This window comes from Oncorhynchus masou, chromosome 30 (assembly GCF_036934945.1).
Source record: "Oncorhynchus masou masou isolate Uvic2021 chromosome 30, UVic_Omas_1.1, whole genome shotgun sequence".
Classification (NCBI taxonomy): domain Eukaryota; kingdom Metazoa; phylum Chordata; class Actinopteri; order Salmoniformes; family Salmonidae; genus Oncorhynchus; species Oncorhynchus masou.
In genome coordinates, this window is record NC_088241.1 from 29,348,100 (window position 1) to 29,367,372 (window position 19,273).

A 19,273-nucleotide genomic window follows, 5' to 3' on the forward strand; every position below is an offset into this window, starting at 1 on the left:
ACAGATTTTATAATATGACTTCCATCTAACCTGGAAGAGAAAACAAAAAATACTTTCCAGTGGCATTGACTCTCTGGTTGATAAAGATCAGGCCAATAGCCTTATTTGACATCCTGTGTCCACCGGTTCTCACTGGGCTCTTTCCCGCTCTCTCTTTCCCCTCTGGTCATGCTCTCTATTTGGGTGCACTACTGAAACAGGGAACTGAATGGGGAGGTTCAATTCTAACTGTATGTCCATCTATAATTACGATATGAATGTATTCGTATTTCTAGACCCCCTTGTCCCCAGCTGCTTGCTAAATATTGCTAAATAAGTTCAGGTCTGAAAAATATTAATGCAATAATTATTGATAAATTAAGTTCGTTTTTTAATTCCTTTAATATTCTTGCCAAGCAATGCATATTTTATCAAAACAATTCCCCCTCAAAATAGATTACATTACATTGTTTAAAAAATATATATAAAATGTTCTAATGCAATGTTTGGACGTTTCAAGTAAAATCAGTTGTTTAGTCCATGAGCCAGACCCCCAAATTTGGACCTTCAGGCTCACTTGGGGTGACGATGTCTCAGTGATTTACTTGACGGTCTATGGAAATGTGTGATAGCAGTGCAGCAATGGGAGCTTTCTCTTATCACTTTCATCTCGCCATCTTTTCTTTAATTTCTCCACTTTAAGACAATTCACTGTGTACAAATCTAATAAAAGAAACCTGAAAAATAATATTTTCATGTCATTCTTTAAAACGATGAGACAATTTGATTTGATTGAACCTTTATTTAACTAGGCAAGCCAGTTAAGAACAAATTCTTATTTACAATGATGGCCTACCAAAAGGCCTCCTGCGGGGACGGGGGCTGGGATTAAAAACACACATCACGACAACACGACATAAAGAGAGACCTAAAACAACATAGCATGGCAGCAACACATGACAACACAGCATGGTAGTGACACCACATGACAACAACATGGTAGCAACACAACATTGCAGCAGCAAAACATGGTAGCAGCACAAAACATGGGACAAACGTTATTGGGCACAGACAACAGCACAAAGGCAAGAAGGCAGAGACAACAATACATCACGTGAAGCAGCCTCAACTTTCAGTGAAAGTGTCCATGATTGAGTTTTTGAATAAAGAGATGGAGATAAAACTGTCCAGTTTGAGTGTTTTTTTTTTTGTAGCTCGTTCCAGTCGCTAGCTGCAGCAAACTGAAAAGAGGAATGACCCAGGGATCGGTGTGCTTGTGGGACCTTTAACAGGATTGGTGGCAAATCTGATAGCCGAATGGCAGAAAAACATTTAAGATTTTACCCTATGACAAACAATGGTTGTATACAAGTTATTGCTCACATCCCCTTTCATCAGATATCATTGGAAAGCTTAGATTCCCAGCTATCCATCAGACACATTTTCAGAATGTTCAGGTCAACAGAATGTTGACCTTGAGTCCAGGGTACATATCAGAATTACTTCTCTCGAAATTGCTTTAAAAAATAAATCCGGGTTCATTTCAAAATTAGTTTCAAGTGGTTCTGAAAGATCATGAAATTACCTTTGAAATTATACACTGCTCAAAAAAATAAAGGGAACACTTAAACAACACAATGTCAATCACACTTCTGTGAAATCAAACTGTCCACTTAGGAAGCAACACTGATTGACAATAAATGTCACATGCTGTTGTGCAAATGGAATAGACAACAGGTGGAAATTATAGGCAATTAGCAAGACACCCCCAATAAAGGAGTGGTTCTGCAGGTGATAACCACAGACCACTTCTCAGTTCCTATGCTTCCTGGCTGATGTTTTGGTCACATTTGAATGCTGGCGGTGCTTTCACTCTAGTGGTAGCATGAGACGGAGTCTACAACCCACACAAGTGGCTCAGGTAGTGCAGCTCATCCAGGATGGCACATCAATGCGAGCTGTGGCAAGAAGGTTTGCTGTGTCTGTCAGCGTAGTGTCCAGAGCGGAGGCACTACCAGGAGACAGGCCAGTACATCTACATCAGGAGACGTGAAGGAGGCCGTAGGAGGGCAACAACCCAGCAGCAGGACCGCTACCTCTGCCTTTGTGCAAGGAGGAGCAGGAGGAGCACTGCCAGAGCCCTGCAAAATGACCTCCAGCAGGCCACAAATGTGCATGTGTCTGCTCAAACGGTCAGAAACAGACTCCATGAGGGTGGAATGAGTGCCCGACGTCCACAGGTGGGGGTTGTGCTTACAGCCCAACACCGTGCAGGACGTTTGGCATTTGCCAGAGAACACCAAGATTGGCAAATTCGCCACTGGCGTCCTGTGCTCTTCACAGATGAAAGCAGGTTCACACTGAGCACATGTGACAGACGTGACAGTCTGGAGACACCGTGGAGAACGTTCTGCTGCCTGCAACATCCTCCAGCATGACCGGTTTGGCGGTGGGTCAGTCATGGTGTGGGGTGGCATTTCTTTGGGGGGCCGCACAGCCCTCCATGTGCTCGCCAGAGGTAGCCTGACTGCCATTACCGAGATAAGATCCTCAGACCCCTTGTGAGACCATATGCTGGTGCGGTTGGCCCTGGGTTCCTCCTAATGCAAGACAATGCTATGTGGCTGGAGTGTGTCAGCAGTTCCTGCAAGAGGAAGGCATTGATGCTATGGACTGGCCCGCCCGTTCCCCAGACCTGAATCCAATTGAGCACATCTGGGACATCATGTCTCCCTCCATCCACCAACAGAATGTCCAGGAGTTGGTGGATGCTTTAGTCCAGGTCTGGGAGGAGATCCCTCAGGAGACCATCCACCACCTCATCAGGAGCATGCCCAGGGGTTGTAGGGAGGTCATACAGGCACGTGGAGGCCACACACACTACTGAGCCTCATTTTTACTTGTTTTAAGGACATTACATCAAAGTTGGATCAGCCTGTAGTGTGGTTTTCCACTTTAATTTTGAGTGTGACTCCAAATCCAGACCTCCATGGGTTGATAAATTTGATTTCCATTGAACATTTTTGTGTGATTTTGTTGTCAGCACATTCAACTATGTAAAGAAAAAAGTATTTAATAAGAATATTTAATTCATTCAGATCTAGGATGTGTTCGTTTAGTGTTCCCTTTATTTTTTGAACAGTGTATATAATTTAACCAACTTTCAAAGCACCAGCTCCAACTATTGTTTAAAAAAATTGCCCACATTCACATTAGAACGTTAGAAGCTTAGCCATAGAATTCCATGTAGCGGGGCAGCTGTTTTTGGATTGTAACATTTCACACACACAGCTAGATTTGTAGATACAGGGCCATCATAGGCTCTGACAAGGCTAATGCATGTATCCTATCTTCTGTAGCGTATTGCAGCTCGATATACAAGTACAATCCCTGTACAGGACACTATCGCTGGGCCATGAACATATACAGTGCCTTGCGAAAGTATTCGGCCCCCTTGAACTTTGCGACCTTTTGCCACATTTCAGGCTTCAAACAGAAAGATATAAAACTGTATTTTTTTGTGAAGAATCAACAACAAGTGGGACACAATCATGAAGTGGAACGACATTTATTGGATATTTCAAACTTTTTTTACAAATCAAAAACTGAAAAATTGGGCGTGCAAAATTATTCAGCCCCTTTACTTTCAGTGCAGCAAACTCTCTCCAGAAGTTCAGTGAGGATCTCTGAATGATCCAATGTTGACCTAAATGACTAATGATGATAAATACAATCCACCTGTGTGTAATCAAGTCTCCGTATAAATGCACCTGCACTGTGATAGTCTCAGAGGTCCGTTAAAAGCGCAGAGAGCATCATGAAGAACAAGGAACACACCAGGCAGGTCCGAGATACTGTTGTGAAGAAGTTTAAAGCCGGATTTGGATACAAAAAGATTTCCCAAGCTTTAAACATCCCAAGGAGCACTGTGCAAGCGATAATATTGAAATGGAAGGAGTATCAGACCACTGCAAATCTACCAAGACCTGGCCGTCCCTCTAAACTTTTAGCTCATACAAGGAGAAGACTGATCAGAGATGCAGCCAAGAGGCCCATGATCACTCTGGATGAACTGCAGAGATCTACAGCTGAGGTGGGAGACTCTGTCCATAGGACAACAATCAGTCGTATATTGCACAAATCTGGCCTTTATGGAAGAGTGGCAAGAAGAAAGCCATTTCTTAAAGATATCCATAAAAAGTGTCGTTTAAAGTTTGCCACAAGCCACCTGGGAGATACACCAAACATGTGGAAGAAGGTGCTCTGGTCAGATGAAACCAAAATTGAACTTTTGGGCAACAATGCAAAACGTTATGTTTGGCGTAAAAGCAACACAGCTCATCACCCTGAACACAACATCCCCACTGTCAAACATGGTGGTGGCAGCATCATGGTTTGGGCCTGCTTTTCTTCAGCAGGGACAGGGAAGATGGTTAAAATTGATGGGAAGATGGATGGAGCCAAATACAGGACCATTCTGGAAGAAAACCTGATGGAGTCTGCAAAAGACCTGAGACTGGGACGGAGATTTGTCTTCCAACAAGACAATGATCCAAAACATAAAGCAAAATCTACAATGGAATGGTTCAAAAATAAACATATCCAGGTGTTAGAATGGCCAAGTCAAAGTCCAGACCTGAATCCAATCGAGAATCTGTGGAAAGAACTGAAAACTGCTGTTCACAAATGCTCTCCATCCAACCTCACTGAGCTCGAGCTGTTTTGCAAGGAGGAATGGGAAAAAAATTCAGTCTCTCGATGTGCAAAACTGATAGAGACATACCCCAAGCGACTTACAGCTGTAATCGCAGCAAAAGGTGGCGCCACAAAGTATTAACTTAAGGGGGCTGAATAATTTTGCACTCCCAATCTTTCAGTTTTTGATTTGTTAAAAAAGTTTGAAATATCCAATAAATGTTGTTCCACTTCATGATTGTGTCCCACTTGTTGTTGATTCTTCACAAAAAAATACAGTTTTATATCCTTATGTTTGAAGCCTGAAATGTGGCAAAAGGTCGCAAAGTTCAAGGGGGCTGAATACTTTCGCAAGGCACTGTATGTAACAAATCTTTAAACATCAGTAAAATATCAATATGCACATTTGAAGTCGGAAATTTACATACACCTTAGCCAAGTACATTTAAAAACTGTTTTTCACCATTCCTGACATTTAATCCGGGTACAAATTCCCTATCTTAGGTCAGTTAGAATCACCACTTTATTTTAAGGATGTGAAATGGCAGAATAATAGTAGACAGAATTATTTATTTCAGCCTTTATTTATTTCATCACATTGCCAGTGGATCAGAAGTTTACATTCACTCAATTTGTATTTGGTAGCATGGCCTTCAAATTGTTTAACTTGGGTCAAATGTTTCCGGTAGCCTTCCACAAGCTTCCCACAATAAGTTGGGTGAATTTTGGCCCATTCCTCCTGACAGAGCTGGTGTAACTGAGTCAGGTTTATAGGCCTCCTTGCTCGCATATGCTTTTTCAGTTCTGCCCACAAATTTTCTATAGGATTGAGGTCAAGTCTTTGTGATGGCCACTCCAATACCTTGACTTTGTTGTCCTTAAGCCATTTTGCCACAACTTTGGAAGTATGCTTGGGGTCATTGTCCTTTGGAAGACCCATTTGCAACCAAGCTTTAATTTCCTGACTGATGTCTTGAGATGTTGCTTCAATATATACACAACATTGTCCCTCCTCGTGATGCCATCTATTTTGTGAAGCGCTCCAGTCCCTCCTACAGCAAAGCACCCCCACAACATGATGCTGCCACCCCCATGCTTCACAGTTGGGATGATGTTCTTCGGCTTGGAAGCGTCCCCCTTTTTCCTCCAAACATAATGATGGTCATTATGGCCAAACAGTTCTATTTTTGTTTCATCAGAGCAGAAGACATTTCGCCATAAAGTACGATCTTTGTCCCCATCTGCAGTTGCATACAGTAGTCTGGCTTTTTTATGCTAGCCTTTCAGGTTTTGTCAATATTGGACTCGTTTTACTGTGGATATAAATACTTTATTGGTTTCCTCCAGCATCTTCACAAGGTCCTTTACTGTTGTTCTGGGATTGATTTTCACTTTTCACAACAATGTACGTTCTTCTCTAGGAGACAGAACGCATCTCCTTCCTGAGCGGTATGAGGGCTGCGTGGTCCCATGGTGTTTATACTTGCGTACTATTGTTTGTACAGATGAACGTGGTACCTTCAGGCATTTGGAAATTGCTCCCAGGGATGATCCAGACTTGTGGAGGTCTACTTTTTTTCTGAGGTCTTGGCTGATTTCTTTTGATTTCTCCATGATGTCAAGCAAAGAGGAGCTGAGTTTGAAGGTAGGCCTTGAAATACATGAACAAGTACACCTCCAATTGACTCAAATTATGTCAATTAGCCAATCAGAAGCTTCTAAAGCCATGGCATCACTTTCTGGAATTTTCCAAGCTGTTTAAAGGCACAGTCAACTTAGTGCATGTAAACTTCTGACCCGCTGGAATTGTGATACAGTGAATTATAAGTGAAATAATCTGTCTGTAAACAATTGTTGGAAGAATTACTTGCGTCATGCACCAAAGTATAGTTGGTTAACAAGAAATTTGTGGAGTGGTTGAAAAACGAGTTTTAATGACTCCAACCTAAGTGTACTTCCGACTTTAAATGTACATGTAGGTAGAGTTAAAGTGACTATGTATAGATAATAAACAGAGAGTAGCCGCAGTGTTATGGGTCTGGGTAGCCCTTTGAGTAGCTGTTCAGATGTAAACACAGCCTAAGACCAGCACAACTGTGGTCAGACAAATTAAATTTCATAACATTCACTTTAAAATGTTTACAATTACTCTACTAAATCAAATTTGTGACAAATTGTTACTTGGAAATAGCCTGTAATATGTACCAGATGAATGACATTACATAATTTCTGCAGAATTGTTTTAACCCTCCTGTTGTCTTCGTTTCATGTTAATTAATTATGTGTTCCCAGTCCAAAATCACCGCCCCATTATAGCTGATCATAAATCCATAACAATACATATATTATCACCTAAAGTTGTGTTTGATCTTTTTTATCAACTTAAATTCTTGTGAACATTACAAGTTTCGAACTTATATTTGCAGTTTATAGCCTGTAGGCCTCATTGACCTGAGCTCATACAACTTGTTTTTTTTGGAAAAAAAGCATAATGTATGGATTATTTTGACAATAACAAATACTCAGATGAAACATATTGTTCTATTTATCAAAGACTACTTTGTGTCAAAGTTTAACAAGGACTCTCTCCTCCTCACCAGTGTCATGATCAAAGATATGATCAAGAGCCTCATATAGTATATTGTTTGGTCATTGTGCTGCCACATAATTAATTGTGAGCAAGGCCTCAAAAAAGCTGTATATACCAGAGTTGCTAGAAAAGTTCTATATATTATTGAAATAATGTTGCAATTATTTGTGAGAATGCCAACAGGTGTGATTCCCGTGGGGGCCAAGAAAGGGAGTGAGGTGTATGTATGCTCAAACACACATACATGTAGGTGTCTGGGAGAGGAAGTGTGTCCATCTGATGAATGGGCATGCGCCTGAACTCAATTTTATACACTAATTGTAGTCTCACTAATTCATTTCTAATGACCGGTCATTTTTAACCGGGAACACCACTGGTGTACAAAAGTTAAATAAAACACTCAGAATGTAATGAAAATCATCAAAATGTATTTTGTGTGTTCAGATGTCCTGTGTGGACAAAGTCATGGAACCTTGTGACAATCAGATTAAATTAACTACATTTTTCAGGGAGAAAACTTGTAAATCGGTCCAATATGATATTTGGCCCTAATTTACTATCAGTAGGCCTACTTTTGGCCCCATAGAGCCCACAATGGTTTGTGACGAGAGTTGCCTCTGTGGCTGCCAGCCAGACTACTTCCAGGTTGTAGCCATTTTGAGTGCTCGACGGTGAAGACGAACCAAGTTGGAGAGGTGGGAATCGCTCAAGCGTGTTATGATGTTTAGTTTGCGTCCATTCTCAAGATGCTATAGTAGATTATGTTAGCTGCTGTTCTTTGAAGCAGTATTCCAAACTATAGCTAGCAATGTTTTACTTTCCAACCCAAATCTTGAAAACAAGCAAACTGGCGCTAGCTAAGTGTTAGCTGGCTAACGTTAGCCAGTTTCATTTCGCACCGAGCCCGGGGAATTTGGTGACTGAAGAAGCAGACGAGTAACGCATAATCTTTTAGATAAACATGCTCGCGTTATATAATTTTATCCACATAGATATCACAAATGTACTGCATGCAATGTAAATTAAATACATTTGTAGTATGAAGTGCAAACATTCGCGAGCTAGCACCACCCAGCAAACATCCATAGGCAGCTGAGCTAACTTAGCTAACGAACATTCATGCCCCTAACTCCCACTAGCTAATTAGCTAGCCACAATTACGCAGATCTCAATTAGCTTTCAAGGTTAGCAATTTAGCTGAGCTTTTTTATTAGCTGGTTTCTGCACTGTCAATAAAAAGCATCTGCATCGATATCAAACTAACGTTACTTGTTTGATCCGAAGCCATTTCTAGCCGTTCTGATTTCTAAATAGCCACTGGCTACATAACTAGCTTGCTAACACATGTATTTCTATTTATTTAACTAGGCAAGTCAGTTAAGAACAAATTCTTATTTTACAATGACGTCCTACCACGGCCATTCATCATAAGTACAGTTCATATTGAGAATATCATTATTCACTCACAGTACTGTCATATCATGCTTTTGTCCCACATTGGCAGGCTCCAGGTGTAGGAACTACAGGGTGAAATATGTGGGACCAGGGTGGACAGCCCTGGCCACAGTGGCCAATGAACCAACAGCAGTGGATGCAGTCCTTCCAGCACCAGCAAGATCCAAGTGGGTGACATCACCTGTATGCATGACAGCTCAATCATTGCATTACTTACAATTTTACAAAATGACACCCCAAGCAATGCTTCTCTTGTTGTCTTTCTGTGTTGTGTAGGCCAAGTGGACTGGGCAGCACTGGCCCAGGCCTGGATTGCTCAGAAAGAGTCTACAGGCCCTACAGTGGACCAGCAGAACATTCATCCTAATGGACAGGACATCCCTGGCATGGATCCTGTGATGCCTAATAACCATGGCTCCTTCCAGGGTGACACCAATTTTGGCAGAATGTGGCAACCTGGTAAACTCTACACATAATTTTCTGGGGATGGAGAATATCTAAGGCTTATGTCCGTGATCAGTTTTCTCACGTTGCAAGACCATCATGCTTGCTATACTCAGTATGTACATAATTTGTCTTTATATCTCACGGATGGAGTGACGTTACCGATGTACTCAAACATGTCATGGGCGAATTTCACATCCACTACATTAACATAGCTGTGCCCCAATCAACTTAGTTCCCCTGCAGTCCAGTAGTTTACTGTTAGAATAGCATGATTGCAAGTGTACGTTTTGATTTTTGAATGGTCTCTTGTAAGACAAACCTTTTGGTGGGCTTAAAGTGATCCTAATGAAAAATAACAATGCACATGTGTTGTTGTTTACAGAATGGGGGATGCATGGTCAGCCCCCTCCTCCTCCCATAGACCAGGCGTGGATCCCCCCAGGAACAGGACCCATGGGGACTGGGCCTATGGATGTGGTGGTTCCCTCTGAGGACAGCAACAGCCAGGACAGTCTGGAGTTCTCTGAAGGCCACCACAGGGTCTTCCCCCAGAACAGCCACGGCTTCGGGAGTCAGCCCGACAACTACGCCATGAACCCAATGGCCATAAACCAGTTTGATTATCAGGTACACACACACACACACACACACACACTTACAGTAGAGTTTCATGGCTGCTCTGTCATTCAACTAGTTTGGATGGTCCTCATTTCTCATTGTCTCACCCTCTGTAGCATGGGGCGGCTGCCACCTACGGTCCCACTCCCACAGGGTTCCACCCTCCATACTGGCAGCAGGGTCACCCACAGAACAGACGGGACAGGCCCCCAGGCTTTAGGGACCGCCAGAGATCCCCCATCCAGATCCCCAAACAAGATGCTCCTGCTGCTGCCCTCGGTGAGCATCTTCACCAACACACGGGTACAAAAACGTCCTCATTAAATGGGTGGTGATCAGGATTTCATCCTTGGACACTTACTGCTGTAACAGAGGCACAGGCTTGCTTCAACTCTCTTTCCGTTCATACCCACACCATCCAAAATGTTGTATCTCACCATGTTTTATATCTCAGTGTTGCGCTCTACTTTTCTTAATTAGCTTTCCCAGGCACGCAGGAAAACAGACACACACACACAGCATCCAATGACCTGGCACTCCTCTCAGATGCGGTGAAGAGGCGCACCCTGCCGGCCTGGATCCGAGAGGGCCTGGAGAAGATGGACAGGGAGAAACAGAAGAAGCTGGAGAAGGAGCGCATGGAGAAACAGCGTGCCGAAATGGCAAAAGATGAAGACAAAGAGAGTGACACAGTGGACGAGGGAGGCGATGGGCCTCGTTTACCCCGCAAGAGTAAATTTGTAAGCATCAATCTTTTTGTTTCCATGGTGTCATGAATCCCATTAATCTTATGAACAGAACAATGAGTTGAAAAATCCCCAAAATAATTTCATTATATTCCTGTAAAACTGTGACACTGGTGAGCTTTCAGGAGGTCCTGTTGTCGTGTCTTTGTATATCTGACCTACCACCCCTTTCCCTCCCCTGTAATAGGACAGTGATGATGAAGAGGGTGATGAAGAGGAGAGGGAAGATGAGGACAGGGTCCTGACCAGGAAGCAGGAGCTGGCCAGCAGGAGCCCGTCACCTCCACTGGAGGACCAGAGCGAACCAGAGATGACCGAGGAGGAGAGAGAGTTCCAGCTGGTTAGTTATGGCCTACAGCTACTATTCTGACACATTGGGGTGCGTGTAAGGCTGGGCGATATATCGAATTCTAATGAATGTTCTTGCGCAATATTCTAAATGCCTGTATCGCAAGAATCTACTTTTTTGTAGGCTACTCGTGTCTTCTTTTTCTTTTTTTAAATATTGTCTCTTTTGCTCCTTCTGTGCTGTGTGCACCTTCCCATTTACACCAGAGATCTGTATATAATGACGAGATGCTCATGTCTCCTCCCTAACAATGGGAATCGTCCCAAGGGCGGGAAGGCATGTGACAAGCTTATGTCTAAAGTAAGTCATAGTAACGCATTGGGCTGATTTTGGACAGGTTTTGGCGAGAGCGAAACCGCTCGCTTCGCATCTCCCTCTGTGTTTACACACACACACCAAGCCCCTCCGCCAGCCACTCACAACAACAAAGATGAGCGGTCACTTCTTCATCTCTGATAAGCGGTTTCAACTCACTATTTGGATTTGAGGTTTGGTCAAACAGAATCGGTCATATGGACACCGAAACACATTGATACATTATTTTACTGTAATAAAGAAGTTAAATTCCATGGAGAGCACACACTACTAAAATGGAAAATGAATGCTCAGTATGTAGGCGTGGCATTGCGGAATCACTAGCAGCATTTTAGCCAAATACCATTATACTAACTGTGTGTGTTTTATACATTTGCAATATACATTTGCAATAAACATAAAACACTAGTTATATAAGGAATTGGCAATTTGTTCTCATTCGGAGAAATAAGGTATGCCATTCTCAACAAAATGAACAGGCTAGCACGCTGTTCAAACATTTGGAGACGGACAGAAGTGTGTTTATAGCAATTCAACTGTTCTGCCTTGTTAGCTAGAAAATAGATTAAAGTAAACTTGAAATAGAAAGATGAGCTAGCTACTCACTAGCACGTGGGCTTGTGCTTGAGAGATTCTTTGAGACCTGCGTTCATTTTCTATAATGCCTGCTACAAGAAGTTAGTCATTTTTAGTGAATGTGCATTATGCATGGTTCTGGTTAAATTTGTAACAAAAATTACATTTTAATAGACAGACTTGAACGCCAGATCAGTTATTATTGCAAGTTTAACTCGATAAAATATTTAAATTATTAGTGGGTTGTGGAAGGCTTACATTTAGCCTAGGTATAATTTCACAAGCCATGAATTCATTAGATCAATGTATTGGACCTTTAATTGTGCAACACAGTTTATTTGGAGAAAACATAAACAAAAAACAATTAGATGTACATTTGAAGTCGGAGGTTTACATACATTTAGGTTGGAGTCATTAACTCGTTTTTCAATCACTCTACAAATTTCTTGTTAACAAACTATACTTTCGGCAAGTCGGTTAGGACATCTACTTTGTGCATGATGCAAGTAATATTTCCAACAATTGTTTACAGATTATTTCACTTATAATTCACTGTATCACAATTCCAGTGGGTCAGAGATTTACATACACTAAGTTGACTGCCTTTAAACAGCTTGGAAAATTCCAGTAAATTGTGTCAGGGCTTTAGAAGCTTCTGACATCATTTGAGTCAATTGGAGGTGTACCTGTGGATGTATTTCAAGGCCTACCTTCAAACTCAGTGCCACTTTGCTTGACATCATGGGGAAATCAGCCAACACCCCAGAATTTGTTTTTGTGGACCTCCATTAATCTGGTTCATCCTTGGGAGCAATTTCCAAACGCTTGAAGGTACCACGTTCATCTGTACAAGCAATGGCACGCAAGTATAAACACCATGGGACCACGCAGCCATCATACCGCTCAGGAAGCAGACGTGTTCTGTCTCCTAGAGATGAACATACTTTGCGAAAAGTGCAAATCAGTCCCAGAACAACAGTAAAGGACCTTGTGAAGATGCTGAAGAAAACGGGTACAAAAGTATCTATATCCACAGTAAAACGAGTCCTATATCGACAGAACCTGAAAAGCCGCTCCGCAAGGAAGAAGCCACTGCTCCAAAACCGACATAAAAAAGCCAGACTACGGTTAGCAACTGCACATGGGGACAAAGATCATACTTTTTGGAGAAATGTCCTCTGGTCTGATGAAACAAAAATAGAACTGTATGGCCATAATGACCATCGCTATGTTTGCTGGAAAAGGGGGAGGCTTGCAAGCTGAAAAACACCATCCCAACCTTGAAGCTCGGGGGTGGAAGCATCATGTTGTGGGGGTGTTTTGCTGCAAGGAGGGACTGGTGCACTTCACAAAATAGATGGCATCATGAGGAGGAAAATGATGTGGATATATTGAAGAAACATCTCAAGACATTAGTCAGGAAGTTGAAGCTTGGTCGCAAATGGGTACAGTGACCCCAAGCATAGTTCCAAAGTTGTGGCAAAATGGTTTAAGGACAACAAAGTCATGGTATTGGATTGGCCATCACAAAGCCCTGACCTCAATCCTATATAAGATTTGTGGGCAGAACTGAAAAGGGCCTACAAACCCGACTCAGTTACACCTGCTCTGTCAGGAGGAATGGGCCAAAATTCACCCAACTTATTGTGGGAAGCTTGTGGAAGGCTCCACGAAACGTTTGACCCAAGTTAAACAATTTAAAGGCAATGCTACCAAATACTCATTGAGTGATGTAAACTTCTGACCCACTGGGAATGTGATGAAAGAAATAAAAGCTGAAATAAATCTCTACTATTATTCTGACATTTCACATTCTTAAAATAAAGTGGTGATCCTAATTAACCTAAGATAAGGAATTTTTACTCTGATTAATTTGTAATGTATTTGGCTAAGGTGTATGTAAACTTCAGACTTCAACTTTATATATCGTGAATCGCCTATAAGTCTTTGAAAAAAAAATATATATAATTTTTCGGCCATATCGCCCAGCCTTATGAGGTTGTCTTTTGTTATACATTTTTTTTCATTTATGTTATAAAGCCCTGATGCTCAAATGGCAGCTCTGAAATTGGTGGCCCTGTTCACTATTTTCAATATGTAAGAACCATCCTATTCAAGACTGCAAAAATAGCCCTCTTGACAAACAAATGATTAACATTAACTAATGTCAGAGCCTTTTCTCACATTTCTCTCCAAAGATGATTGTGACTAAAACTCTGCTGACGGAAATCCTGCTGGAGGTCACCAACGAAGAGATCCAAACTGTGGCCAAAGAGACACACCGCAAAGCCACCAAAGGTCTGCTTACCCCCATCTCCTCGAGACCACGCATCATCTGTGCCTTTCACAAAGACATCATGTTTAAGCCTGTTTTATATAGTCTGAAAACGTCACTCAATTCATCTCCGTAAGTCAGGGTAATTGTGTGGCAAACTTGGAGTATTTTCAAAATGTGATCATATGCATCTTCGACCATTCTCTGCTAATGCAACGGAAGAAAAAGAAAATGTCCCTGGTAAAAAAGACAGCAGAGCAGCTGGTGTATTTAAAACAAAACAACAGTAACCTAAACTGTTTTCCCTGGTTCCTGCTCCTGAAGGTCCTTCTGAATGACTGTGTTTCTGAACCCATTGACTTTATAACAAATGCTCACCTATAGATCAGATTCAAGTGACTTGTCCCTGTTTATCTAAATAAATAATAATAATAATATCCCATTTAGCAGACGCTTTTGTCCAAAGCGACTTACAAGTCGGCTGGGGCCACTACTTTTGCATATGGGTGGCCCCAGTGGGAAACGAACCCACGACGCTTGGCGTTGCAAGCGCCATGCTCTACCGACTGAGCCACACAGGACACTAGTGCATTAGTACAGAGTGGTTCTGATCCCCCATTCCAACTGTCTTGACTTTGAATGTGTGTGACAGACTTTGTTAACCACTTCTCTTCTCTCCGTTTGTCTCTTTTATTTTTTTGGGGCCAAGGAACGCTCTTGTGAATAGTGCATTATCTGTGCCCCCTTCTCTAGAGACTTCTCTATGGTGGCTGTCTCTATGGTGGCTCTATGTGTTTTAACATGTTGTTCCTGTTGTTGATGTGAATCAAAGCTCCTGCCAAACAGCTGGCACAGTCAAGTGCACTGACTTCTCTGATCGGCATTGGTGAGTTCCCCCTCTTTTCTTCCAGGCGGGGGGGGTAAGAATCAGAGCTCAAACCCCTGTCCCCTCACTGCTTTAGTAGCTCAGAAGAGTGACTGAGGCAGCCGAAGGGAAGGGTCCACCTCACAGCTAGGGTTGCAAAATTCCCCAAACATTTCCAAAAATATATATTTTTTATTCCAGTTGGAAGGGAATAAGCTGTCTGTGAGGGAATCCTCCTACCTGGAATTGTTCTACTGGGATTTCTGATAAAACTGGGAATTTGGGGAACGTTTCTGAAATTTTGCAACCCTTCACAGCACAGTTTGAGTGTCTTAGCCTTACTAAGTAATTTCTTATCAGAACACTAAAGAGCATGCCATCTCACAGTAAGTGAAGTGTCAATGGGTTTCTAGTGTGTAGTTAAGTTGAAAACATAGAGAGTGGCTGCGTCTTTGACGGGAAGCTTGGTTGGGTATATGGCTAGTTGCTGCGGTCGTGCTCAAAAAGCTGGGGGCTCTGTTATGGCAGGTGGACTTGGTGACTATGGCTCGGACTTGAGTGAGAACGAGGAGGAGCACAGCGCCCAGGCGTCCGAGTCCTCTGACACGGACGAGGAGGAGCTGCACCACCGTATCCGGGAGAAGATAGACGCCTTCCGACGCAAGGAGAGGGAGCTGCAGGAGAGACAAGCGCAGGAGGCGCAGCACGCACGTGGTGAGGGAACTAAACGCAATATCAATTAGCAGTGGTGATGTTGTCTTTGAGTTTAACATAAATGTTTTGTTTTCTGTGTGTCTCCCAGAAGAGATGGCGCTGGACAGAGTGAGCAGAGAGAGGGGGGATTATGACGAGGGCCAGTTAGAGAGCCTCCACAAACAGGAAGTGAGAGAGAGGGAGGCGGAACCCACAGCAGAGAGACGCAGAACCCGCAGTGAGACTGAGGTTATCAGCGAGGTCAGGCAGGCGGGCCGGGGTAAGGAGCGTGGCGCAGGGCGGGGCACCAGTGGTTCCCCCAGCAACGGACGCAGCAGCAGCTCCCATTCCAGCTCCAGCAGCGCCAGCAGCCAATCGTCTTCCTTCTCCTCATCATCCTCGACCTCCTCACGCTCCTCTTCGCGCTCCTCCTCGCCCCGGAGGAAGAGGAGGCGCAGCCGCTCCTCCTCACACAGGGCCCGTGTTGGTGGCCGGCGCAGCCACAGTCGCAGCTCCCACAGACGTCACGGAGAGCGCAGCGTCGACAAGGCCCGAGAGAGGAGGAAGGGCAGCCGGAACCACAGCGCAGAGCGCTTAACCCGCCACCGGAACCGTAGCCACTCTCGAGAGCGAAGGGTCAGCAGAGGTGGCAAGAGCAGGTCCAAGGACAGGGCCAGCCGCAGCAAGAGCAGGGACAAGGACAGGGACAGAGACCGGAAGAGGAGTAGGGAGCGCAGGGACAGTCACAGCCGCAGCAAGAGCAGGGACAGAGACAGGAAGAGGAGCAGGGAGCGCAGGGACAGTCACAGCCGCAGCAAGAGCAGGGACAAGGAGAGAGACAGGAAGAGGAGCAGGGAGCGCAGGGACAGCCGCAGCAGCAAGCACAAGCAGAAAGCCTCCAGCAAGGATAGGGACAGGAAGAAAGACCGGAGCGACAGCCACGACAAGAAGGAGAGAGAGAAGAAGAAGGAGAAGGAGAAAGAGTCAGATAGGAAGAAGCAGAAAGCCAAAGAGAGGGAAAAGGAGAAAGCGAAGGAAAAGGAGAGGGGGAAGGAGAAAGAGAGGGATAGGGATAGGGAGGTGAGCTCTGTGGTGGCGGAGGAGAGCAACGCCAAATCCAAGAAAAGGAAAGAGAGCAGCGATCACACAGAACCTCAGGGTGACAGGCACTCCCATCAGGGTAGCAAGGCTAGCAAGAAGGGCTCTGCCAAATCTAGCAAGAGGTACTCTGACTCAGAGTCGAGCAGGTCCCCCACCCCCGAGCTTAGCAAGGAAAAGAAGTCTAAGAAATCCAAACGTAGTCGCTCAAGATCAACGGAAAAATCTCACAAGTCTGGTAAGAAGGCAAGCCGCAAAAACAAGTCTAAGTCACGATCAAGGTAGTATTCCATTTTTTACCATCTCTTTTTCTGTTGTATCATGTTGTGTGTGTCGTATTTGAGGCCTACTGCCCAGTAATATTTTTTTAGCACAACTTTCCTTGTTTTCTGTCAGGGCTCAAGGCTACCTTACAAAGTGAAATAATAAATATTTTCACGTGTTAAAAAAAGGAACCATTTGTAGCCAAGTTTCTGTTTCTCAGACTGTCTCCATAGTGCCCACTGTTGGCCATGTGCAGCATATCAATCCATTTGAGTGCCTTGTGTGAATGTCGTAACTGTTCTTCCCAAAGGAGAGTGACCAAGTTCATTCGGGAATCAATGCAATATATTGTCCTCATGATGAGCTGATGTTAACAGGGCCCCAGTGAGGGTGTGTTTATTTTGCCTGTGTGTCATTTTGCATGAGTGTGTGTGAGAGTGGTGCAGCACCATTAATGTTCCCCTTTGCATCTCTTTCAGGTCCACGTCTCCCGCCAGGCGCAGGCGTTAAGGAGCGCAGGGCTCCCTGATATGTGCACTTACATTTAAATTCCATGAGTTTAACAGGCTTGTCTCATTATAGAGGCAACGGTGTAGGTGAACTCTCCACTCCCACCCCCCACCTTCTATCTTTGTAAATATGTGATTTTTAAGTGCAAGTTGGCAAACAGGACATTTTCAATGCTAGGTTTTTGCCTTCTATCATGCAAAGCTCGGAGGCTTTGTCGTCAGTAGAATCTTGGAAAGATGTCATTTTAAAAAGCTTAACAGAATAAACATATTAATGTAAATTGTCCAATAAACCTGAAATGATCCCTTGTTCTGGGTATTTTCTTTGTCTACTGTATAACTGTTCCCGATGATGATGATGAACTCATCCAGGACTGCATGGGAAACACAATTTATGTACCACACTAAAGGCATGACTGAAGTGTTGAATGTCACTCATTTGTTAGTGGAGTAGATGCATTTATTTTAAAAAATAAAATAAGATTGACATGTGTGCAACTGACTTTCAAATCATTACTTTATGATTTTTTTGAGGGTTATCATTAAACCTGCAGTAATTTGGATTGAGTGCAATTGACAACATGCATTATTAATTGCGTTTAATTCATAATTTGGAATAGTCTTTTAGAAATTCTAATGGCAAAGAGGAACATTTTTGTATTTCAGCTATATTAACACTACAAATTCACCATATTTTATATATACTGAAAAAAAAACGCACAATGTAAAGTGTTGATTTGATGAGTTGAAATAAAAGTTTTTCTCTCATTTTTGTCCACAATATTGTTTACATCTCTGTTCATGAGCATTTCTCTTTAGCCAAGATAATTCATACACCTGACAGGTGTGGCATATCTAGAAGCTGATTAAACAGCATGATCATTACACAGCTGCACCTTGTGCTGAGTACAATAAAAGGCCACTCTTAAATGTGCAGTTTTGTCACAACACAATGCCACAGATGTAATGTTAATACTGCCTTTTTGCCTATGCCCTTCCAGGTCCACACATGGCTGCACCCCTGCCCAGTCATGTGAAATCTATAGAGTAGGGCCTAATTTATATCAATTGACTGATTTCTTTATATGAACTGTAGCTCAGTAAAATAGTTGAAATTGTTGCATTTATATTTTTAAGTATATATTACTGGCACAGTCCAATTTCAGCTTTATGTTTTGCATGAAATATACAACAATGCAGTACACAAGATTTATATTAGCCCGAATTCCTGCAGATGGCGATATTGACTCGTTTAATCTTACCGTCCAAAGGGAACGTATGCAGCCGGCTATACATGTATCCCCCGTGGACTGACCAGTTCATACATAACACTTTCTCCATTCAGCTGAAACAACTATCGCCATCTGACAGTTTGATTTAGTGTTATATGTAACAGGGTTGGTTATGTTTCCACTTGCCTCTAAAGAAATGTGTATTTAATGTTCAAGCATTCTTATTGGTTAGTTCAACTCTTATGACAATAAGGTGTGTTGTGATCGGCCCCGCTTGCAGATAGGGGGAGAACGTGAACGTTAGGTCTTCCCAGTATGAAAATGTGATGCAAGGGGTAGGTCACGTTCTGACTACTATTTTCTATTTTACAATGTGTACAAGTTTGCTGTACGTTACTGATTTATACATGTGTGGGTATATGGTACCTGTTAGGGATTGAGGGGCTTTATGGGATGTGCTTTGGTATATGATTGCTGTAAATAAGTGTGTTAGCTAGCATACACCGACGTAATGGTCACATATGCCACTGCTAACACAGTTGTCTTCATGCTACAGATTTTGCCATC

At 43.0% G+C, this 19,273-nt stretch overlaps 1 protein-coding gene across 2 annotated transcripts; it reads left to right on the forward strand.

The window, feature by feature from the left end:
* Positions 1-7,896: 7,896 nt before the first annotated feature.
* Positions 7,897-18,242, forward strand: LOC135522490 (arginine/serine-rich protein PNISR-like). 2 transcript variants are annotated; one of them, XM_064948790.1, is made up of 12 exons: positions 7,897-7,959; positions 8,769-8,886; positions 8,996-9,178; positions 9,549-9,793; positions 9,901-10,063; positions 10,265-10,524; positions 10,718-10,870; positions 13,969-14,068; positions 14,878-14,931; positions 15,439-15,624; positions 15,713-16,982; positions 17,445-18,242. In XM_064948790.1, the coding sequence occupies exons 2-12, from the start codon at positions 8,799-8,801 to the stop codon at positions 17,473-17,475; spliced, it is 2,733 nt and encodes a 910-aa protein (XP_064804862.1). In that variant the 5' UTR covers positions 7,897-7,959; positions 8,769-8,798; the 3' UTR covers positions 17,476-18,242. The 2 variants fall into 2 exon arrangements, with proteins under 2 accessions (XP_064804862.1, XP_064804863.1); XM_064948791.1 differs by having other exon boundaries at positions 15,716-16,982.
* Positions 18,243-19,273: the final 1,031 nt, after the last annotated feature.